General features: G+C 43.4%; 1 protein-coding gene across 1 annotated transcript in view; it reads right to left on the bottom strand.

Annotated features, from left to right (window-relative positions):
- The window catches only part of LOC121569804 (poly(A) RNA polymerase, mitochondrial-like), a 32,642-nt gene that overhangs the window by 3,044 nt on the left and 3,320 nt on the right, over positions 1–26,278 (bottom strand). The window contains 6 exon segments of the mRNA XM_041881010.2: positions 9,036–9,109; positions 14,390–14,482; positions 16,250–16,384; positions 16,387–16,478; positions 17,865–18,076; positions 22,640–22,861. Of these exon segments, the coding sequence (XP_041736944.2) occupies positions 9,036–9,109; positions 14,390–14,482; positions 16,250–16,384; positions 16,387–16,478; positions 17,865–18,076; positions 22,640–22,861 (828 nt within the window).

Here is a 26,278-nt window from a genome sequence, read left to right as displayed (position 1 = left end):
TTGGGGCTGTCGCTGGGCAACACGGACTTTCAACTCCCCTCCAAAGATTTTCTATGGGGTTGAGATCTGGCTAGGCCACTCCAGGACCTTGAAATGCTTCTTACGAAGCCACTCCTTCGTTGCCCGGGCGGTGTGTTTGGGATCATTGTCATGCTGAAAGACCCAGCCACGTTTCATCTTCAATGCCCTTGCTGATGGAAGGAGGTTTTCACTCAAAATCTCACGATACATGGCCCCATTCGTTCTTTCCTTTACACGGATCAGTCGTCCTGGTCCCTTTGCAGAAAAACAGCCCCAAAGCATGATGTTTCCACCCCCATGCTTCACAGTAGGTATGGTATTCTTTGGATGCAACTCAGCATTCATTGTCCTCCAAACACGACGAGTTGAATTTTTACCAAAAAGTTATATTTTGGTTTCATCTGACCATATGACATTCTCCCAATCCTCTTCTGGATCATCCAAATGCACTCTAGCAAACTTCAGACGGGCCTGGACATGTACTGGCTTAAGCAGGGGGACACGTCTTGCACTGCAGGTTGAGTCCCTGGCGGCGTAGTGTGTTACTGATGGTAGGCTTTGTTACTTTGATCCCAGCTCTCTGCAGGTCATTCAGTAGGTCCCCCCGTGTGGTTCTGGGATTTTTGCTCACCGTTCTTGTGATCATTTTGACCCCATGGGGTGAGATCTTGCGTGGAGCCCCAGATCGAGTGAGATTATCAGTGGTCTTGTATGTCTTCCATTTCCTAATAATTACTCCCACAGTTGATTTCTTCAAACCAAGCTGCTTACCTATTGCAGATTCAGTCTTCCCAGCCTGGTGCAGGTCTACAATTTTGTTTCTGGTGTCCTTTGACAGCTCTTTGGTCTTGGCCATAGTGGAGTTTGGAGTGTGACTGTTTGAGGTTGTGGACAGGTGTCTTTTATACTGATAACAAGTTCAAACAGGTGCCATTAATACAGGTAACAAGTGGAGGACAGAGGAGCCTCTTAAAGAAGAAGTTACAGGTCTGTGAGAGCCAGAAATCTTGCTTGTTTGTAGGTGACCAAATACTTATTTTCCACCATAATTTGCAAATAAATTCATAAAAAATCCTACAATGTGATTTTCTGGAGAAAAAAATTCTCAATTTGGCTGTCATAGTTGACGTGTACCTATGATGAAAATTACAGGCCTCTCTCATATTTTTAAGTGGGAGAACTTGCACAATTGGTGGCTGACTACATACTATTTTCCCCCACTGTATGTAGGGAATAAGGTGCCATTTGGGACGCAGTTGTGTCAGCCTAGCATTGAGGAACGGGCCTGGGGGCAGCACCAGCAGGATAGACACAGGTTCAATCATCAATCATCATACCACACCATCACTAGCCTGGTCCAAGATCTATTTCTGCCATCTTGCTAACTCTTTGTTACACATGATGATTCCATAAGGAGATGGCAAGAGAGCAGAAACAGACTGGCTCCTAAGCTAGACCATTGCTTCTTTGGAAAAGTAGTGCACCATATGGAATAGGGTGCCATTTCTGACTCTGTACTATTCTGTAACTGTCACACAGATAATAAAAACCTAGGTTACAGATCTATCTCCAGAGCCCTACTAGGTTCCATGCAAGCAACAGACGCACCTGGGTTCAAATAGCATTTGTTTTCTTTTAAACGCTTTAGCTGCGCCTGATTGACCTTGCCTGACGCAATGGAAACAATGGAATAGTCCCAAAGGTGCAAACCCCTCAACTCTAACACCCCAGGCCAGCTCAATCGTACCCCTCAAAGTATTTGGAATAAATCAAAAACTATTTGAATCCAGGGCATGCATGGCATGCAATACCTCAATACCCCATCCCCTAAGCAGGGGGTGTAAAAAGGCTGAATGGATAGATGGAGAAACAGAGGTGGAGCCTTTAACCCCATGGGATGGAGATGGGATGACCATGGACGATAAAGCCATCAGTCAGAGCAGAGGGAGAGGGGCAGGAGAGAGAGATGGAAAGGAGTAGAGAGGAGAGAGGGAGGTAGAGAGGGAGGGAGAGAGAGGGGCAGGAGAGGAGAGAGAGGGGCAGGAGAGGGAAAGGGTAAGGGGGCAGGAGAGCGAGAGGGTAAGGGGGCAGGAGAGGAGGAAAGGGCCAGCTCTGACTTTTCTGATAGCTACTTTGAGGACAAATGTACTTACTATTACTGTGATACGTGGTTGTCCCACCTAGCTATCTTAAGATGAATGCACTAACTGTACATCGCTCTGGATAAGAGTATCTGCTAAATGACTAAAATGGCAAATGTAATGTAAAATGGTAGGATGCAGGAGACCGGGAATAGGAGAGGGCGAGAGAGGAGAGAGAGAGAAAGTGGGAGAGGAGGGAGACAGGAGAGACACAGTACACATTAAAGATGATTAATGGTGGTTTCTCTACTGGTGAAAGGCTATATGCAGAGGCCATGGCCACCAGTCTTCCTACAGGCCGTCCTTCAATACTTCAATCCTGACCCTGGGTTCACACACACACGACTCCCCCTGGTTTAATGTCTTTACTATATCTCTACTCTCAGGGGCCATGAGGAGATGAAGAACAACAAAGAAGAGGTCTGCGTCCCAAATGGCACCAGATTCCCTATAGTGCACTACTTTTGACCAGAGCTCTATGGGCCCTGGTTAAAAGTAGTGCACTATATAGAAGGGATGCAATGATTACACATCAGTCACCGATTCAAATGTTTAAGATAAGACTGCATTGGTCCACGGACCCCAAACCGATCCAAATGTAGCATGCATCGGTCAGAAAATCGATACAAACGTTATGAATCGCAGATAAACTAACATGTTTTGCTCATTTTACCTTCTTTCTACCTTGCGAAAATACCTAATCCTTTGTGACAACTGATGCGTCCTCACCTTCATTATTAACTAAAAGCATGCAACTGTGTTGACAGTCACTGATCTATACTGAACAAGAATATAAATTCAATATGTAAAGTGTTGGTCCCATATTTCATGAGCTGAAATAAAAGATCCCCCCCAAAAAAGCTTATTCCTCTAAAATGTTGTGCACAAATTTGTTTACATCCCTGTTAGTGAGCATTTCTCCTTTGCCAAGATAATCCATGCACCTGACAGATGTGGCATATCAAGAAGCTGATTAAACAGCATGATCATTACACAGGTGCACCTTGTGCTGGGGACAATAAAAGGCCACTCTAAAATGTGCAGTTTTGTCACACAACACAATGCCACAGATGTCTCAAGTTTTGAGGGAGCGTGCAATTGGCATGCTGACTGCAGGAATGTCCACTAGAGCTGTTGCCAGAGAATGTAATGTTAATTTATCTACATTTACATTTACATTTACGTCATTTAGCAGACACTCTTATCCAGAGCGACTTACAAATTGGTGCATTCACCCTATAGCCAGTGGGATAACCACTTTACAATTGTTTTTTTGTTTTTTTAGGGGGGGGTAGAAAGATTACTTTATCTACTATAAGCCACCTCCAACGTCGTTTTAGAGTATTTGGCAGTACGTCCAACCGGCCTCACAGCTGCAGACCACGTGTAACCACGCCAGCCCAGGACCTCCACATCCGAGCCCAGGACCTCCAAATCCGACTTCTTCACCTGCGGGTTCGTCTGAGACCAGCAACCCGGACAGCTGATGAAACTGTGGGTTTGCACAAACAAAGAATTTCTGCACAAACTGTCAGAAACCTTCTCAGGGAAGCTCATCTGCGTGCTCGTCGTCCTCAACAGGGTCTTGACCTGACTGTAGTTCAGCGTCGTAACAGACTTCAGTGGGCAAATGCTCACCTTCAATGACCACTGGCACATGGAGAAGTGTGCTCTTCACGGATAAATCCCGGTTTCAACTTGACTGGGCAGATCGCAGACAGGGTGTATGGCGTCATATGGGCGAGCGGTTTGCTGTCAACGTTGTGAACCCATGGTGGCGGTGGGGTTATGGTATGGGCAGGCATAAGCTACGCACAGCGAACACAATTGCATTTTATCGATGGCAATTTGAATGCACAGAGATACCATGACAAGATCCTGAGGCCCATTGTCGTCCCATTCATCCGCCGCCATCACCTCACGTTTCAGCCCCATGTCGCAAGGATCTGTACACAAATCCTGGAAGCTGAAAATGTCCCAGTTCTTCCATGGCTTGCATACTCACCAGACATGTCACCAATTGAGCATGTTTGGGATGCTCTGGATCGACATATACGACAGCATGTTCCAGTTCCCGCCAATATCCAGAAACTTTGCACAGCCATTGAAGAGAAGTGGGACAACATTCCAAGGGCCACAATCAACAGCCTGATTAACTCTATGTGATTACTTCCTGGTCTCGTTCTTGCTGGCATCAAAAGTAAAAATAGGAGACCAAATGTGATCGGGCCACCATCTAATTGGCCTCCATATAACTCTTACAGAGTAATTGGAAATGTAATCAAAGCCTATTGGATGACAATTTGTTCTTAACTAAGACAAAATAATTCATAATTAACTTTTTTCTGCACAACATAAATAACAGATCCCCTTATTGTATGGGACACTTTTAAATGTACTTTTAGAGGCCATTCAATACAATACTCATCATTAAAACAAAAGCAGTTTAGGTCAAAAGAGATTAGACAACGGAAATAACAGCGCAGGTAGATGGTAATGGTAACTGTACTATAGAGGCACAAAATAGGTTAGAGGAAAATCAAAAATAATTGGAGGTACTCATTCAAGAACGATCAAGTGTAATTTATTACAAAAATAAAGCGAATTGGATGGAAAATTGTGAAAAATGCACCAAAAAGAATCTTGAACATAAATGCTACAAAAAATGATTTACAGAAACCTGTTACAAATGGAGTCATCCATGATTCACCAAATTATATTTTGAAAGAGGAAGCAAAATATTCTAAGCATATGTTTTCTTTTCAGTCTCCTCCATTTCCATTGAATGATGTCAACTGTAAGGATTTCTTTCCTAATAATAATAATAATGTACAATTAACAAATTTACAGAAAGACCTGTGTGAAGGCCAACTTACAGAAGAGGACATTTTTGAGGCAATTAAATATTTTCAGTCTGGAAAAACACCAGGGCTTGATGGTATACCAGTAGAGGTGTATCAGACCTTTTTTGATGTACACAAAGATCCATTATTAGCATGTTTTAATTACTCCTATAAAAATGGCAGACTTTCAGGTACTCAACAAGAAGGTCTGATTTCATTACTACTAAAACAGGACCCAGGTGGTAAGTATAAAGATCCAGTCCATTTAAAAAACTGGAGGCCTCTTACACTTCAATGTTGTGATGCGAAAATCCTGGCAAAATGCATAGCACATAGAATAAAAAAGGTTTTACCAGATATTGTTCATCCTGATCAGACAGGTTTTCTACATGGACGATATATTGAAGATAATATACAACAATAACTTGAAACAATTGAACATTATGAAACATCTAAGATACCAGGCCTGGTCATCATAGCAGATTTTGAAAAGGCGTTTGATAAAGTACGACTAGAAGTTATATATAAATGCCTGGATTACTTTAATTTCGGTGAATCTCTTATACAACGGGTTAAAGTTATGTACAGCAACCCCAGATGTAAAATAGTAAATAATGGTTACTTCTCAGAAAGTATTGAGGTTTTAAGAGGAGTAAAACAAGGCTGTCCATTGTCTCCATATCTATTTATTATGGCCATTGAAATGCTAGCTATTAAAATTAGATCCAACAAGAACATCAAGGGGTTAGAAATCCAGGGGATAAAAACAAAAGTGTCAATGTATGCCGATAACGCACGTTTTTTCTTAAGTCTGCAATCTGGATCCCTGCTCAGTCTCATTGAAGATCTTGATCACTTTTTTAGCCTCTCTGGACTAAAACCTAATTATGACAAGCGTACCATATTAAGTATTGGATCGTTAAAAGACAGTGTTTACACTACCTTGTAATTTACCAATAAAATGAGTGGATGGTGAAGTAGTCATACTTGGTATTCACATCTCAGAAAATATAAATTAACTTACCACAATCAATTTCAATAGAAAGTTTGCAAAATAGATACGATTCTGCAACCATGGAGAGGTAAATACTTGTCTATTTATGTAAAAATCACATTTATTAACTCTTTGGTCCTATCAGTTTACTTACTTACTTACTAATGGTGCTGCCTACTCCAGACAACTCGTTTTTTAAATCATATGAGCAAAAAATATTTCATTTTATTTGGAATGCTAAGCCAGACAAAATTAAACGTGCCTATTTATATAATGAATATGAGTTTGGGGGGCTAAAATTATTAAATATTAAAGCTTTAAACCTCTCACTAAAAGCTTCATTCATACATAAGTTATACTTAAACTCAAAATGGTTCTCCAGTAGATTATTAAGAAAGGCTCATCCTTTGTTCCAAAATTGCCTTTTTGCCTTTATACAGACTACAACTTCTCATTTCCGACTAATTGAAAATGAAATGTTGTTTAAAGTATCGCCCTTTCTTAAACAAGCCATACAAAGCTGGTTACAATTTCAGTTTTATCCTCCAGAAAAGATAGAACAAATATTACAACAAATGTTATGGTTAAACTAAAATATACTGATTAATAAAAGAAAAACATTCTTTATGGAGAAAATGTTTAAAATTGGTATTATATTTATTAATGATATTATGAATAGAAACGGTGGAGTTACGTCACATATGCAGCTATCGAAAATATATGGGAATGTCTGCTCAATCCAAACTTACAACCAACTGATTGCAGCATTACAAAAAAAAATGGAGGAGGCAAGTGGAAAAGGGAGACGGTACGGAACTTGTTTGCCTGCCATATATTAAAGATACAAATTGGCTGAAAGGAATTGGCATAAATAGACAAATATACCAGTTTCATTTGAGGACAAAAATTTTGATAAATGGGAAGACATTTTCAATGTACCGATTCCATGGCACATGGTTTATGAACTGGTACAAAAAAACAACACTTGATTCAACACTTGGAGGTTTTCAATTTAAATTATTATACAAATTTCTTGCCACCAAGAAGGACACATTTCCACTGGTCTAATGTCCATTGGTCATGTTTCTTGGCCCAAGCAAGTGTCTTCTTCTTATTGGTGTCGTTTAGTAGTGGTTTCTTTGCAACAATCGACCATGAAGGCCTGATTCACACAGTCTCCTCTTAACAGTTGATTTTGAGATGTGTCTGTTACTTGAACTCTGTGAAACATTTATTTGGGCTGCAATTTCTGAGGCTGGTAACTCTAATGAACTTATCCTCTGCAGCAGAGGTAACTCTGGGTCTTCCATTCCTGTGGCGGTCCTCATGAAAGCCAGTTTCATCATAGCGCTTGATGGTTTTTGCGACTGCACTTGAAGAAACGTTCAAAGTTCTTGAAATTTTCCGGATTGACTGACCTTCATGTCTTAAAGTAATGATGGACTGTCGTTTCTCTTTGCTTATTTGAGCTGTTCTTGCCATAATATGGACTTGGTCTTTTACCAAATAGGGCTATATTTTATATACCCCCCTACCTTGTCACAACACAACTGATTAGCTCAAACGCATTAAGAAGGAAAGAAATTCCACAAATTAACTTTTAACAAGGCACACCTGTTAACTGAAATGCATTCCAGGTGACTACCCCATGAAGCTGGTTGAGAGAATGCCAAGAGTGTGCAAAGATGTCATCAAGGCAAAGGGTGGTTATTTGAAGAATCTCAAATATAAAATATATTTTGATTTGTTTAACACTTTTTTTTTAAGGCATCTGTAACCAAAACTGCACGGCTAAAGCGTGAGGAGAAAATAAACTTACCAAAATCTTTCTAAATGGTCAAAACCATTCGATTTTGAGATGAAATTGTTCTATATATTCATTGGCTATGTCATAGCTAATTTGTAAACAATGAATACTGATACATTACTATCTCAAACACTTAATCTGCAAAATGTACAGGTTAATTAGTGGGTGATGGTAATTTCAGAACCAAAGTGGTGGGACGAAAAACAAGGCTACATTGTCCTCCCTAATCTGATAGTGGGGTGGTAGATGCCTAGTCTCCCCTATGACTCAGATCAGGTGCCTACATAGTATACACCATAGACATACATCATTTACACACAGCCACACACACACACACACACACACACACACACACACACAGAAGTCAGCTCAGAGGCTCAGCTCATGAGCTCCATCAGCAGCAGATTTTTATTTAGAATGTTAAATGAATGTGTTTATGCGACAAATGTTAGTGCATCGAATCATATCGTATCGATTCGTTCTCTAATCAAACCGAATCGCACAGAATCGTTTCAAACTAAAACGTATCGTTCCTGTATCATATCGGAGCCCATGTATCTAGATACGTATTGAATCGTCTTGAAAGGGAAAGTTGCACATCCCTACTATAGAGACAATAGGGTGCCATTTGGGACAAACTTGGCCAGCAAAGGAATTAAATGAAAAACAAACTGGGTGAACTGTACCTAAATTAATACATGTCTAAGATTGAATAAACATGTTGATTGTGTTTTCTTACTGAGTGTGATGAACTGCTGATTGGGTTCATTAGAGATGGGTAGAGAGGAGGAGCAGCTATCAATCACACAGTCCTCTGACAGCTGTAGTCTTAGCTGGCACGGAGAGACATCAGTGCGATGCTGGTGTGTGTGTGTTTGATCCACCAAACACACACTTTATTACCAACAGCTTCCCCTCTTGGCTCTCAGCCCTGCGACTAGGGAGAGCTAGGCAATGAAAGAGCTCGAACGCCGTTAGCTAACTCTCCAATCTGGTTCTGATAGTTTCTGCAGCCATTTTCTGGCCAATTATAAACTACTACCATGAAACAATGGCAATTAGGCACAGGGGTGAAAGTGCTGCTGGAATCACTTCTGAAAGGATTGTTACTTTACAGCTTACAGCTGAAAGGGTTCCAGAGAAGGAAGAAGGAAGGCTATTTCTGTTTAAAGCTGTCAATGAACATAAAATAACTTTTAAAAACAGAATGGACTGTGTGTGCCTGTTACCTTTCTGATGTTTATGGACATGTGGTTGAATGCGAAGGTTCTGTAGAACTCAAAGAACTCCTGCAGCAACTGCTCTGAAAGGAATCACAAAGAGTATAACAAATACCACATTTATACTGACTAAGAAACCTGTTTTAATGTGGAAATAAAATGTATACAAAATAATCATATGGCATTTATGTTAAAAAAAATCACATTTCGATTATCCGACCTCAAGAGGCCGATATACAGTTGAAGTCGGAAGTTTACATACACTTAGGTTGGAGTCATTAAAACTCATTTTTCAACCACTCCACAAATTTCTTGTTAACAAACTTTTGTTTTCGCAAGTTGGTTAGGACATCTACTTTGTGCATGACACAAGTAATTTTTCCAACAATTGTTTACAGACAGATGATTTCACTTATAATTCACTGTATCACAATTCCAGTGGGTCAGAAGTTTACATACACTAAGTTGACTGTCCCTTTAAACAGCTTGGAAAATTCCAGAAAATGATGTCATGGCTTTAGAAGCTTCTGATCATTTGCATCTGTCACGCCCTGGCTCTGGGGACTCTTAATTGTTGAGCCAGGGTGTGGATTTTCTATGTTTAGTTTTCATTGGTTTTTGTTCTAGATCGTTTATATCTATGTTTGGCCAGGGTGGTTCCCAATCAGAGACGGCTGTAGCTCGTTGTCTCTGATTGGGGACCATACTTAGGCAGCCTTTTGGCAGGTTAGGTTGTGGGATCTTGTTCCGTAGGGTTTTGTGTATAACCTAGGACTTCACGTATCGTTTGGTTTATTGTTTTGGTTCGTGTGTGTACTAATTAAAGAATGTACGCTTATCACGCTGCGCCTTGGTCCGCTTCATCTGTCGACGATCGTGACAGCATAATTTGAGTCAATTGGAGGTGTAACTGTGGATGTATTTCAAGGCCTACCTTCAAACTCAGTGCATCTTTGCTTGACATCATGGGAAAATCAAAAGAAATCAGCCAAGACCTCAGAAAAAAAATTGTAGACCTCCACAAGTCTGGTTCATCCTTGGGAGAAATTTCCAAACACCTGAAGGTACCACGTTCATCTGTACAAACAATAGTACGCAAGTATAAATACCATGGGACCACGCAGCCGTCATACCGCTCAGGAAGGAGACGCGTTCTGTCTCCTAGAGATTAACGTACTTTGGTGCGAAAAGTGCAAATCAATCCCAGAACAACAGCAAAGGACCTTGTGAAGATGCTGGAGAAAACAGGTACAAAGGTATCTATATCCACAGTAAAACGAGTCCTATATCAACATAACCTGAAAGGCCGCTCAGCAAGGAAGAAGCCACTGCTCCAAAACCGCCATAAAAAAACGGACTACGGTTTGCAACTGCACATGGGGACAAAGATCGTACTTTTTGGAGAAATGTCCCCTGGTCTGATGAAACAAAAATAGAAATGTTTGGCTATAACGACCATTGTTATGTTTGGAGGAAAAAGGGGATGGCTTTCAAGCCGAAGAACACCATCCCAACCGTGAAGCACGGGGGTGGCAGCATCATGCTGTGGGGGTGCTTTGCTGCAGGAGGGACTGGTGCACTTCACAAAATAGATGGCATCATGAGGAAGGAAAGTTATGTGGATATATTGAAGCAACATCTCAAGACATCAAATCAAATCAAATTTTATTTGCCACATGCGCCGAATACAACAGGTTACCGTGAAATGCTTACTTATAGCCCTTAACCAACAATGCATTTATTTTTAAATAAAACAACAACAAAAAAGTGTTGAGAAGTAAAATAAAATAACAGTAGGGAGGCTATATACAGGGGGGTACCGGTGCAGAGGCAATGTGCGGGGGCACCGGCTAGTTGAGGTAGTTGAGGTAATATGTACATGTGGGTAGAGTTAAAGTGACTATGCATAAATAATTAACAGAGTAGCAGCAGCGTAAAAGATGGGGTGGGGGTGGGGGGTGGGGGGGGGCAGTGCAAATAGTCTGGGTAGCCATGATTAGCTGTTCAGGAGTCTTATGGCTTGGGGGTAGAAGCTGTTGAGATCCCTTTTGGACCTAGACTTGGCGCTCCGGTACCGCTTGCCGTGCGGTAGCAGAGAGAACAGACTATGACTAGGGTGGCTGGAGTCTTTGACAATTTTGAGGGCCTTCCTCTGACACCGCCTGGTATAGAGGTCCTGGATGGCAGGAAGCTTGACCCCAGTGATGTACTGGGCCGTACGCACTACCCTCTGTAGTGCCTTGCGGTCGGAGGCCGAGCAGTTGCCATACCAGGCGGTGATGCAACCAGAAAGGATGCTCTTGATGGTGCAGCTGTATAACTTTTTGAGGATCTGAGGACCCATGCCAAATCTTTTCAGTCTCCTGAGGGGGAATAGGTTTTGTCGTGCCCTCTTCACGACTGTCTTGGTGTGTTTGGACCATGATAGTTCGTTGGTGATGTGGCCACCAAGGAACTTGAAGCTCTCAACCTGTTCCACTACAGCCCCGTCGATGAGAATGGGGGCGTGCTCAGTCCTCTTTTTTTTCCTGTAGTCCACAATCATCTCCTTTGTCTTGGTCACATTGAGGGAGAGGTTGTTATCCTGGCAGCACACGGCCAGGTCTCTGACCTCCTCCCTATAGGCTGTCTCATCGTTGTCGGTGATCAGGCCTACCACTGTTGTGTCATCAGCAATCTTAATGATGGTGTTGGAGTCGTGCCTGGCCATGCAGTCATGGGTGAACAGGGAGTACAGGAGGGGACTGAGCACACACCCCTGAGGGGCCCCCGTGTTGAGGATCAGCGTGGTAGATGTGTTGTTACCTACCCTTACCACCTGGGGGCGGCCCGTCAGGAACTCCAGGATTCAGTTGCAGAGGGAGGTGTTTAGTCCCAGGATCCTTAGCTTAGTGATGAGCTTTGAGGGCACTATAGTGTTGAACGCTGAGCTGTAGTCAATGAATAGCATTCTCACGTAGGTGTTCCTCTTGTCCAGGTGGGAAAGGGCAGTGTGGAGTGCAATAGAGATTGCATCATCTGTGGATCTGTTGGGGCGGTATGCAAATTGGAGTGGGTCTAGGGTTTCTGGGATAATGGTGTTGATGTGAGCCATGACCAGCCTTTCAAAGCACTTCATGGCTACAGACGTCAGTGCTACGGGTCGGTAGTCATTTAGGCAGGTTATCTTAGTGTCCTTGGGCACGGGGACTATGGTGGTCTGCTTGAAACATGTTGGTATTACAGACTCAGTCAGGGACATGTTGAAAATGTCAGTGAATACACTTGCCAGTTGGTCAGCACATGCTCGGAGTACATGTCCTGGTAATCCGTCTGGCCCTGCGGCCTTGTGAATGTTGACCTGCTTAAAAGTCTTACTCACATCGGCTACAGAGAGCGTGATCACATAGTCATCCGGATCAGCTGGTGCTCTCATGCATGCTTCAGTGTTGCTTGCCTCGAAGCGAGCATAGAAGTGGTTTAGCTCATCTGGTAGGCTTGTGTCACTGGGCAGCTCGCGGCTGTGCTTCCCTTTGTAGTCTGTAATAGTTTTCAAGCCCTGCCACATCCGACGAGCGTCAGAGCCGGTGTAGTACGATTCAATCTTAGTCCTGTATTGACTCTTTGCCTCTTTGATGGTTCGTCGGAGGGCATAGCGGGATTTCTTATAAGCGTCCGGGTTAGAGTCCCGCTCCTTTAAAGCGGCAGCTCTACCGTTTAGCTCAGTCAGGAAGTTAAAGCTTGGTCGCAAATGGGTCTTCCAAATGGACAATGACCCCAAGCATACTTCCAAAGTTGTGGCAAAATGGCTTAAGGATAACAAAGTCAAGGTATTGGAGTGGCCATCATAAAGCCCTGACCTCAATCCTATAGAAAAGTTGTGGGCAGAACTGAAAAAGCGTGTGCGAGCAAGGAGGCCTACAAACCTGACTCAGTTACACCAGCTCTGTCAGGAGGAATGGGCCAAAATTCACCCAACTTATTGTGGGAAACTTGTGGAAGGTTACCCGAAACGTTTGACCCAAGTTAAACTATTTAAAGGCAATGCTACCAAATACTAATTGAGTGTATGTAAACTTCTGACCCACTGGGAATGTGATGAAATAAATAAAAGCTGAAATAAATCATTCTCTCTACTATTATTCTGACATTTCACATTCTTCAAATAAATTGGTGATCCTAACTGACCTAAGACTGGGTATTTTTACTCTGATTAAATGTCAGGAATTGTGAAAAACTGAGTTTAAATATATTTGGCTAAGGTGTAGGTAAACTTCCGACTTCAACTGTAACACCTTCTTGCACCATGTGTGAATGAATTGTAACGTCTGAATACCATGATCATCTAAGGTAATTATCCAATTAGTCCAAAATAAATTCCCAGCCATGTGGAGACTTCAAATTAAATGTTCTCCAACAACTATTCTCATCAGCAGCCTATGCTTTAGCCTAATGCACCACATTTCTTGCCTATCTTATGGACATTATCAACAAATATTTAACTTATTCATTGTCTGTTATCAACATTATATGAAATAATAAGCATTTTATCTAAGAAAATGTAGGTTATTTCCAAACAAAGTAGCCATTTTCATTCGCTATAGAAATACATGTAACAACGTAAATGCTGAGCATATGGCTTTTGCAAGCGCCAACATCCCTCTCTAAAAAGTTGACAATCCCAAAATGCGCGCATTAATTAAAACATGTAAAGAACGGAGTCTGGTACATTTATTTTTAGAAATCTCCATAATAATGCACAAATCCGCTGACACACAAGACTAATATGTTCTTCATATATTGTAGGAGCTGGGTGAAGACGTTAAAGTTTTTCTGGCTGATATATATTTTTCAGATGGCTGTCTATCCTGTCTTTCCATTTATAATGTAATGCTAAATTGCAGCTTTTGCAGAATATATTGTTGTCTGCAAAGAGCGTCCCAGCAGGGTATTGGCACACTGTTTTTTCAAGCAATATTGTGATTTAGATGTTAAATTTTTTTTCTTGGATTCATAGTCTCTCCTCTTTAACTGTCCTATTTGTCCCATTTTTATAACCTCTGATTATCAGGGATTGAGTCTGTTGAAGAGGATCAGTTTGAGCAAAGTGAAGTGTAGAATCTGATCTACAAATAGTATTCCCTGCCAAATAATAGGCTTTGTGCAATTAAGATTCGTATGCTACACCTCCCCTGGTTTAGACGACCCCCCCCACCAAACACTCATGCACAACCAGACATTGAATGATTAGAGACAGCTTGTGTCAATTAAAGAGCATTTCCTAGGATTAAAGAGCATTTCCAGTGGATAATGCTGGAAATACCGGACAAAGACAAAACCCACAAAAAAACTACCAAAACGCCTGGCCCTAGCTATGGGCCCACCTAATGTCTCTGTGTTGTCCTGCACTTGTATTTTAGTGAGGTCGCTGACAAACGTGCAGTCGTTTCCCTCGATGACACTCTTATCCAGAGGGCCTTGTAGGAGAGGGGGGGCAGAGGGGGAACATAAGGTTAATGACATGGTACACACATCGCTAAGTAACACACTACACACAAGGTAAATGACACACTACACATACAGTGCATTCAGAAAGTATTCAGACCCCTTCCCCTTTTCCACATTTTGTTACGTTACAGCTTTATTCTAAATGGATTAAATAAATAAATAATCCTCATCAATCTACACACAATACCTCATAATGACAAAGTGAAAACAGGTTTTTAGACATTTTTCCAAATTAAAAATAAATAAATATCACATTTAGATAAGTATTCAGACCCTTTTAATCAGTACTTTGTTGAAACACCTTTGGAAGCGATTACAGCCTCGAGTCTTATTGGGTATGACGCTACAAGCTTATGTAACGTAACAAAAAGTCAAGGGGTCTGAATACTTTCCGAATGCACTGTATCTAGGGCCTTATAGGGGAAAAGGGGGAACACAAGGTAAATGACATACAACATACGTCTATGTACACAGCGATGATGTCCATAAACAAGACAAAGATGGATGGTGTCACTCAGAAAACAGACAAGCAAAGAGAGAGAGGGAGAAGATAGAGAGATTGCAAACAAAATTGGGATGGATAGAGCAAAAAAGAGGAAGAGGTCAAATAAAAGAGTGAGGGCGATTACAAACCAGAAAAAGAGAGCGAGGGGTAGAGGGAGGGAACAAAAAGGAGGAAGAGACAGCAAAAAGAGTAGAGCTGGGTGATATGGACAAAAATCCATATTGCGATAAATTGCCTGAATTGATGTGATAACGATAAATAGAACGATACGTTTATAACATTAATGTGCACGACAGTCTAAAGTAAATATCCTTTAAACTGCTACTACTAGTTTGATGGTTGTAGACATCAATAGTGCCGTTAACAATCGGCCATATTAACAAACGTATTTCATTTCAAACTTCACATTTCTGTAGTATAGGCTACTTTATCACAATGAACAATATCAGCAAAATGCCTGTGATAAGTGATCGCTCTCGATAATTTTCAGCTTATCGTCCCAGCTCTAATAGAGGGAGCCAATACAGTATGTCATGGGGAAAAGAGAGCGAGAGAGATAGGAAAAGTGAGAGTCCTGATCAAGCCTGGCTCTCCATCAGAGCATTAGCACCAGACTCCTTGACCATGTCAGCTGAGGATCGTAGAAGAGATTGGTTATGTGTGTGTGTGTGTGTGTGTGCACGAGGTTAAATAGCTGCCCAGTGCTGGGAGGGTCAAAGCCCTCTGCCAGAGTGATAGGGCCTTTATTGTGACGATGCCTGGGATAGTGTCTCTGTCTGGGCTAAGATGGAGGGAGGGGGGATAGATTGCTTTTGGAAGGCAATTATCTGAGAGCCAAGTTGACAAGAGAAACAGGAGTACGAGCAGTGGCTTGAGGAGCATGACTGGACTACACCAACATAGATATTTGTTGATGATTAGGATCAACAATCAAATCTATTTAATAAATAATTGTATAACCCAATTGCCACTCGCTCAATGGTCCATTGCTACCGGCTGAACCTTAATTTCCACATTTCTGAATACAACTAGGAAGTGTAGCAATGGAAGACTACATACTACTACCTGCTAGCTCTTTGAGGTGATACTGATCGTATAGATTTTTGTTAAAAGAAGTTGCTGCTCAGTGCTCCATTGTTAGCTACCTGCTACATCTTTGAGGCAGTCCAGGGTGGGCAGTATGGGCTTGGTTCTTCTCTGTGTGTGTGTGTGTGTGTGTGTCTCTCTCTACCTGCTAGTTCCTTGAGGTGGTCCAGGGTGGGTAGTATAGTTACAGTCCTCCTCTGCAGGAAGAAGAACAGGACCATGACAGTGAGAGAGAAGTTGGTGATCCAGGCTCCAGGTATAGAGCTGGTGATACTGTGGGCCGGGCCCAGCACCGAACACTGAATACCAGGAAATACACCCGCCGGTCCAGCCGTCCATACAGGTACAGCAACTCCGAGCTCTTCATCGCCACCCTGCGGACACATACAGAATGACAGTCAAGACATACAGTGCAGTACACACTCACTGTAGCTGAGACACTTGATACTATCTGGGACTTTGAATTGATATTTCTAACACATTAATTTCTATCACCATTCCTAAGCTTTTAATATGATGATGATACACATAAAGAATGGTAGTCAAGACAACATACAGGACATAAAAACAGAATACCCTCACAATCTGAGAGACGTGATATTGTCTGGGACTTTTGAATTGAACAACATGTATAACATGCTATTTTCTATCACCATTCCTACCTGATGATATGATGATGTATTCTCAGTACAAAACATCTCACTTTGACGTTAGACAGAGAAACTATGAAGTTTAGAGAAGTTTAGGAGCAGAGAAAATGAAAAAGTCACAGTGGCAACACAATATCCACTAGAGGGCAACATTTAACTGGACATTGTAATTCTCACTACCAAAATATCACTCTGTTTTGCAAGGATCCTTATGACAAACCGTGTATAACCATACTCTTCGATGTTTTAACATAAACATTGAGGAATCCCCTTGGTCCCAGCCACACAGTCAGGGTGTCTCTATTCTACTTGATTGCATTAGAAACTGAGGCGTGGGTGGGTTTGTTTCTAATCATTAGCAGGTGTGTATCTGGCTGCTTCACTCTCAGGCTAACTTTAGAGACCACAGAAACCACAGTATCCCCTAGGGCCAAGGAAAGAAGAAGTGAAACACATGACGCATCTCTCTTCTGCTCTCTCTCGCTCTCTCCTGCTCTCTCTCTCTCACACTCTCCTGCTCTCGCTTTCTCTCTCTCTCCTGCTCTCTCACCTGCTCTCTCTCCTCTGGTGCCTGACCAGTTTCAGGGTAGCCGGCTTGGAACCAGCATACAGAGCAGTTTCTACGCAACTCAAGCTTCAGTTTGGTTTGTGGCACACCAGTAGGTTTTGAAAGGCAACACAGAGTTTCTATGAAGCATTAGAGCAAAATGACAAACAGCAATTGACATTTAAAAGGTGACTATTAGTTCTGTGGACAGGTGAACTTTAAACAACTTAAGCAATTCAAAATCATAACAAATTGGTCAGTTATATAGAAGTAGAACTAGGCAGGCAGAAGTATGTTTGCAGGCATTGTTCTGCTTTAATGATTCGAAATTGTTTAATAGGAACAGGTCAAGCTTTATAAAAGGCTTTCTGATTTAATCATACTAACCCAACAAGTATTGAAGACTGATTACACCAATAGGAGTTTGCTTAGTGACTCTTCAATGTGTGTGTGTGTGTGTGTGTGTGTGTGTGTGTCTGCGTGCTAGCATGCATGTGTGCGTGTCTGTCTGCATTTCTGTGTGTGTATGTGCAAACAAGTCCATGTGTGTTTCTTTGTCTTACCTATTGTTGGCCGTGAGGTCACACTGGAACGCTGATGGTTGGTGGGTGAAGTGGACCAGGGGACAGCGAGCGTTGAGGATCTTCTGCACCCCGACACAGCCGGGCCCAAACTGGTCTACACTCTCCCCAATCACAGACAGGATACTCTGGGTCACTGCCCGCTCAGACGCATACCTCTTTGTCTGGTACTCCAAAGACATCCCTGCTTTTGGCTGGGCAGATGGCACAAGACCATTTATTGAACAGCATTTTTCATTACAGAAACATAGAGTTTAAATGCATAGGAAGATGGCGGGTATAGACGCAAACAATTGCACGTGCCCCTACACAGAGATAAGTGCATAACCTTACATCTGTCAATCTCATAGGACTTTTTGAGTACATTCACATATTCACAGATACAACTTTGACAAGCTCTGCAAACTCTCTTTATACACAAGGGTCTTACGTTTCTACTGAACAGCCTTGTCTACAGGAAGAGGAAGTGGTGATTTGTAGCATCGCGTGCATCTCTCACCTCTGCTCTTTTTTTATCAGCCTGTTGTTTACCCAGTGTGTGAGTGAGAGAGAGAGAGATTTTTTATTGTTTATTTCACTTGCTTTGGCAATGTGAACATATGTTTCCCATGCCAATAAAGCCCTTCAATTGAATTGAAAATTGAAATTGAATTGAGAGAGAGAGAAACACTGATAAGGACCTCAGGCTCAGTGGGTTTCCAACAGGGCTTTTCCCACACTATGTCAAGGTAAATACATTTTCTATAGGAAGTTCCCCCCGTTGTCACGATCGTCGTAGGAGTGAGTAGACCAACGCGCAGCGTGTTGAGTGAACATCATACTTTATTATATTAAAGCACAAAAACCAAAACAATAAACGACTCGTGAAGTCCACAGTGACAAAGACCGACAAGGAACAAAAACCCACAAACACAAAGTGAAACACAGACAGTTAAATATGGCTCCCAATCAGAGACAACCAGCACACAGCTGACACTCGTTGCCTCTGATTGGGAGTCATACAGTCAAACATAGAAATAACCAACCTAGAACACCCAACAAAGAAACAGAACACATAGAATGAACACACCCTGGCTCAACATATAGAGTCCCAGAGCCAGGGTGTGACAGTACCCCCCCCTAAAGGCGCGGACTGCGACCGCGCCTAAATACGAGCAAAACAGGGGAGGGCTGGGTGGGCATTCCTCCTCGGCGGCGGCTCCGGCTCCGGGCTTGCCCACCACCCTCCAACAAACCCTCCATAGCGCCCCTGGTCCGGTCTGGCCCCGCTGGCTGGAGCTGGACTGGACGTAGCAGGAGCGGTAGGCTTCAGCTCCTTAGTGGAGCAGTAGAGCGGTACCTGAATTGGCACCGATGACCCAGGCACGGGTTGTGCCGGACTGATGACTCGCACCCCTGGCTTGGTGCGAGTGGCAGGAACGGGCCGGGCCGGGCTGGCGACGCGCACCGTAGACTTGGTGCGAGTGGCAGGAACAGGCCGGACCGGGCTGGCGATGCGCACCGTAGACTTGGTGCGTGGAGCAGGGACAGGCCGGGCCGGGCTGGCGACGCACCCCGTAGGCTTGGTGCGTGGAGCAGGGACAGGCCGGGCTGGGCTGACGACGCACACCTAGGCTTGGTGCGTGGAGCAGGGACAGGCCGGACAGGGCTGGCGACGCACACCGTAGGCTTGGTGCGTGGAGCAGGGACAGGCCGGGCAGGGCTGGCGACGCACACCATAGGCTTGGTGCGTGGAGCAGGAACAGGCCGGGCTGGGCTGGCGACGCACACCGTAGGTTTGGTGCGTGGAGCAGGGACAGGCCGGGCTGGGCTGTCGACGCACACCGTAGGCTTGGTGCGTGGAGCAGGAACACGCCGGGCAGGGCTGGCGACGCACACCGTAGGCTTGGTGCGTGGAGCAGGAACAGGCCGGGCAGGGCTGGCGACGCACACCGTAGGCTTGGTGCGTGGAGCAGGAACAGGCCGGGCTGGGCTGGCGACGCACACCGTAGGTTTGGTGCGTGGAGCAGGGACAGGTCGGGCTGGGCTGTCGACGCACACCGTAGGCTTGGTGCGTGGAGCAGGGACAGGCCGGGCTGGGCTGTCGACGCACACCGTAGGCTTGGTGCGTGGAGCAGGGACAGGCCGGACTGGGCTGGCGACGCACACCGTAGGCTTGGTGCGTGGAGCAGGAACAGGCCGGACCGTACTGGGAACACACACCACTGGCCTTAAACGGGGATCAGGAACGGGCCGGACCGGACTGGCAATACACCTCAGTACCTCTCGCCGTGCCTCTACAACTTCCTTCCCTCCTCTCGCCAATGGCTCCCGTAACCCGGTGGCCTTCTCTCCTCGTCTCCCATTTAGCCCTGTGGCAGCCTCCTGCTGCCCAGTCGCCCATGCCGTGTGCCCCCTAAAAAAATTATTGGGGGGTGCCTCTCGTCCGTCCGACGATGGCACTGCTGACGCCGCTGCTCCTCTCTCGCCAGGGCCTTAATCCTACCCCAAGGTCCCTTGCCCCCGAGCATGTCCTCCCAGGACCACGATTTGCCCACCTGGGCCATCGCCAGCCTCTCCATCTCCTTTCCTGGCGCTTCCTCCCATGTCCAGTCTGCCTGCTCCTGGACACGCTGCTTGGTCCTTTTATGGTGGGTTTTTCTGTCACGATCGTCGTAGGAGTGAGTAGACCAATGCGCAGCGTGTTGAGCGAACATCATACTTTATTATATTAAAGCACAAAAACCAAAACAATAAACGACTCGTGAAGTCCACAGTGACAAAGACCGACAAGGAACAAAAACCCACAAACACAAAGTGAAACACAGACAGTTAAATATGGCTCCCAATCAGAGACAACCAGCACACAGCTGACACTCGTTGCCTCTGATTGGGAGTCATACAGTCAAACATAGAAATAACCAACCTAGAACACCCAACAAAGAAACAGAACACATAGAATGAACACACCCTGGCTCAACATATAGAGTCCCAGAGCCAGGGTGTGACACCCGTCTCCTTCTCTGAGCAAATGTTCTACAGCTCAACAACAGAGTGACAGTAGGGGTCTGGTTTAACAAGGTGCTTGATCTCCTTTCTTACATGAGTTCTTGTAAAGATGTGAACAAAAATAAATGTAATTAAAAGGAGAGGGTATGCAGCAGAAACGTGAGACCAATCTCTCTACAGCTGTTTTATGATATGAAAACAACCCTAGGTCAATATTGGTATTTAGGAACGATGACAAATAACAAAGAGATAATCACTTGGAGTGAGTTTCCCGAAAGCTTTGTAGCACTAAGCATATATTGTCCATATGATCAGTGCTACGAAGCTCTTGGGAAACACCCCTAAAGTGTTTTTTTCTTAACCCTTTACACTTGTGGAAATTGGCCTATATGGGTCGGGCCAAATTGAAATGTTTCTAACAGAAGAAATATAAAAAGCATATGCATGACCATGGTAGCAATTGAAAGAGAACACTTTGGAGATTATGGGGAAACGATCAGACCAAAGGTGACACAACAATTCACCTGACACGACTGAATCCAAACATTACACTGTTGATTTTTTGTGCATTTTACATTTACTGTACTTTTCGCAGCATTTGTCAATAGTGAAATCTGAAAATACTCTGGATATATTCAGTAACATAATAAGAATATTCATGGGAATTTTGGGGTAGGTGCAACATAAGAAAAATGTATTACAAGGGTTTGAATTAGAGGTCTAACTGGTGTCTCCAAGTGGCCACACACCTCTCCAAATTGTGCACAGTTCCTAAGTAATTTCAATGCACTTTTATGACTCATGGAAAGAGCCTTCAACTATAAGGTGCTTTTATTTTAGCTCTACTAGCTTTGCCGTTGAGGAACTGAAGCAAGCACACTTGTCATTTTTTGTTCGGAACACATCCCTGCCACACCATCACAAAATTACTGTGGTTGTTTATGCAATCCAAAAACTTCCCATTATAAAATGTAAATCTGGATCAGGAGAGCATCATTTGAAAGCTTATTCTATTGCCAGCTAAGTTATAAAATATGATTTTACAGTGTTAGGCTTTCATAATTGATCATAATTGTTGATACTGTAAATTACAGTTTTTAAATATGGAAATCTGAAATGCACATTTGGACTAATGGGTGTGTGGTTTGCTTGTACGACATCAAAGCGGTATTTATTATAATCCTCAACGTCTCATCCTTCAGAACACATCGACTTCTCTCGATTTACAGCATTCCCCTCACTCAGACAACAAAATATTTCAAAAAGTAGTCAAAAAGTAGCATATTTTTGTTGCGCATGGTATACACGTTTAGAACGGCTGTCAGTTGAATCCCATATAGCGCTGTAAAGCGAAGAGCCTGAGCTCTGACGTTATATTTAGTATGTTACTGTAAAGCCACTGAGTTCCAATTTAGGCGCTTATCAGTGACCAAGAATTGCAGGAAATGTACTTTAAAACTTAAATGTTCTCTCCACTGTCAAGAGGTGGGCCGCTAAAATGTTTTGCTTCACTTAAGGCCCCCAAAAGGCTAGGGCCGGCTCTGACTGCAGCCCCTCATGATGAGTTCAGATTTTCTATTTCACCCAACCCCATCAAAATTTCCCATCCCTGGTATAAAGGGTTAAAATGTCCTCCTCACCTTCTTTAGACTCCTACCTGGACTTAGTTCAATAACAAAACAGATTTTTGCTTTCCATTGCAATACCTTTTGCTACGTTGTGCCCTACTGAACATGACCCTGATGTGGTTCCTCCATCCCCATCCTCACCTTCAGATTCCTTCCACTGATGCCGTCCAGGTCCAGAAACATGTCTAGATCACAGCCCAGCTTCCCGAAGCCGTTCACGGAGGAGCCAAAGGGCCGAATGGTGCATTCTGGGAAATATGCAGCAGCTATGTCGTTCAGCAGCGAGCAGACCAGGAAGCGCAGACAGACGTTCTCTTCTGTTAGCTGGTATGTCTCTGTAAGGGAGGTGATTTGTTGGTTTATCTGAGATAAAGAAAGAGAGAAGACAAACACAGTGTTCTCATTGGAGTGAACAATTTTGTGATTAAAGCTTGAAATCTCTATCATTTATATTCAACTTTGTCTTGGTATCAATGTTTGCCACCTAAATTAGCACTAAAGCTGACGTTGTACCTATATGTGTTCCAGGGACATCGTATATGTTGCTATGCTAATCTGCATTCTAGCAATCTTCATTTAGTCAGTTAGACAACTTCAGACAGCCTAGTATTTTATTTAGTATAGTAAAAATAAAGAAAAAACCTGGAATGAGTAGGTGTGTCCAAACTTTTGACTGGTACTGTACATTATTTTTGCAACTCGGCCTCCTTGGGTTATTCCTTTTCATGGTTTTGAGGGCGAGTACCTATTGAACTCTATAAGGTGGGATTTACCACATACGACTGGGAAAAATCCACTTGAACGTCCCTCCAACTCATAATTATTAGTGGGATACTCATCTATCATCCCTGAGCACCTTCAGCAGTTAAATGTAACAACAAAACATTATTTATAAAATGCTATCTATTAATATGTTTGGACACTATAATGTGTTTATAAGAATGATAGCTGTACATTTGGTTTATGGTTGATGCAGCTTTTTGGCCATTAGCCAATCAGTGTTTCTCAACAAATTCCAAGCACGTGAATGAATCCAACTGGTATTTACGACTTCACAACTGGTAATTACCATCTTCCCACTTGGTTATGAATGCAGCATAACTCTCCAGATTTCTGTATATTTTATATGAGCAAACTATTGCTAAAAGATAACACTTTTTTGGTTACTACATAATTCCAAATGTGTTATTTCATAGTTTTGATGTCTTGAATGAGTAGGTGTGTCCAAACCTTTGACTGGTACTGTAGATTGTTGTTCTTATATAATCATACCATTTGTTTTTACATTTAGCAGCGTGTTACATATATAAATACATTTATAAAAAATACTTTGCACCCGTTCTTGAAATTATATACACATTATATGGTCTTGATGTTTACATTCTTTCAAGTGTCCTAGGATGATAAACCACAAATAACTAAAAAGCAAACAAATGTTGAATAAAACATATAATCCTATACCATATAATAAATGTTTATCCTTAATAAAAAATATAAAATAATAATAAAGGGATGGCTTAGCTTAAGAATGTGTTTGAGCTCATGACATTGGGTTTGATTATGTTTGAGCTTGTCACGACTTCCGCCGAGGCTGCCTCCCCTCCTTGTTCGGGCAGGCTTTGGCGTTCGTCGTCACCGGAGTACTAACCACTGCCGCCCCATCATCATATCAATTGTCTTGTCAATCACACACACCTGGTTCTATTCCCCTAATTAGTCCATGTATAAGTGTTCCCTCTGCCCCCTTGTCCTTGTGGGTGATTGTTTGTTGTGGAGGTTAGTAGCTCGGTGGAGCTCTTGTATTTTGGTATCGGCGGGAGTATTTTTCCTGTGTACCTTGTATTTTCCAGTGCACCTGTTTTGTGCCCTGAAGTGTGTTTGACGCATTTCTGCGTAAACCTGTATTTTTCGGAATAAAGCCTGTTTCTGTGATTTACCCTCCTCCGCCTGACTCCTTCAACACCACCTTATCAAGGAGCTCATGACATTGGGTTAGATTATGTTTGAGCGCATGACATTGCTTCATAAAATAAACTCAGTATTTCAAAGATAATTCGTAAAAATCCAAATAACTTCAGAGATCTTCATTGTAAAGGGTTTAAACACTGTTTCCCATGCTTGTTCAATGAACCATAAACAATTAATGAACATGCACCTGTGGAACGGTCGTTAAGACACTAACAGCTTACAGACGGTAGGCAATTAAGGTCACAGTTATGAAAACTTAGGACACTAAAGAGGCCTTTCTACTGACTCTGAAAAACCCCAAAAGAAAGATGCCCAGCGTCCCTGCTCATCTGTGTGAACGTGCCTTAGGCATGCTGCAAGGAGGCATGAGGACTGCAGATGTGGCCAGGGCAATAAATTGCAATGTCCGTACTGTGAGACGCCTAAGACAGCGCTACAAGGAGACAGGACGGACAGCAGATCTTCCTCGCAGTGACAGACCACGTGTAACAACACCTGTACAGGATTGGTACATCCGAACATCACACCTGCGGGACAGATACAGGATGGCAACAACAACTGCCTGAGTTACACCAGGAACGCACAATCCCTCCTTCAGAGCTCAGACTGTCCGCAATAGGCTGAGAGAGGCTGGACTGAGGGCTTGTAGGCCTGTTGTAAGGCAGGTCCTCACCAGACATCACCGGCAACAATGTCACCTATGGGCACAAACCCACCATCGCTGGACCAGACAGGACTGGCAAAAAGTGGTCTTCACTGACGATTCGCGGTTTTATCTCACCAGGGGTGATGGTCGGATTCGTGTTTATCATCGAAGGAATGAGCGTTACACCGAGGCCTGTACTCTGGAGCGGGATCGATTTGGAAGTGGAGGGTCCGTCATGGTCTGGGGCGGTGTGTCACAGCATCATCGGACTGAGCTTGTTGTCATTGCAGGCAATCTCAACGCTGTGCGTTACAGGGAAGACATCCTCCTCCCTCATGTGGTACCCTTCCTGCAGGTTCATCCTGACATGAACCTCCAGCATGACAATGCCACCAGCCATACTGCTCGTTCTGTGCGTGATTTCCTGCAAGACAGGAATGTCAGTGTTCTGCCATGGCCAGCGAAGAGCCCGGATCTCAATCCCATTGAGCACGTCTGGGACCTATTGGATCGGAGGGTGAGGGCTAGGGCCATTCCCCCCAGAAATGTCTGGGAACTTGCAGGTGCCTTGGTGGAAGAGTGGGGTAACAGCTCAAGGCAGGAACTGGCAAATCTGGTGCAGTCCATGAGGAAGAGATGCACTGCAGTACTTAATGCAGCTGGTGGCCACACCAGATACTGACTGTTACTTTTGATTTTGACCCCCGCATTGTTCCGGGACACATTATTCCATTTCTGTTAGTCACGTCTGTGGAACTTGTTCAGTTTATGTCTCAGTTGTTGAATCTTGTTATGTTCATACACATATTTACACGTTGTCTTGTGTTTTGATAGATGACTCTTTCAAGTTTGGCTATTAGTCCAGTCGTGTATATTTGGTGTAGCCCATTCTTTTCATTTACAGACAAGCCGTTTTTTGGCAACTGCTAGGGCCAGGGCTATACACTTGTTTTTGTGACTGGTGAACACTACGACTTCAGTCCAGAACCTCCTGATTTTTTCACAGTCCCATACCATATGTAGATAAGTCTCCTCCTCAGATGAACATCTCCAGCAGGCGCCTGTGGGCCTCAGACCGACCCTGTGAAGCTTACTAGGAGTCCAATGGTAATTGTGTATCGTTTTCAATTGAGTTAGCTTTAGAGACATCTGTCGAAAACCTCATT

This window comes from Coregonus clupeaformis, chromosome 7 (assembly GCF_020615455.1).
Source record: "Coregonus clupeaformis isolate EN_2021a chromosome 7, ASM2061545v1, whole genome shotgun sequence".
In the NCBI taxonomy this organism is placed as follows: domain Eukaryota; kingdom Metazoa; phylum Chordata; class Actinopteri; order Salmoniformes; family Salmonidae; genus Coregonus; species Coregonus clupeaformis.
The sequence above is the reverse complement of the archived record's forward strand: the minus strand, read 5'-3'. Positions and strand labels throughout refer to the sequence as shown.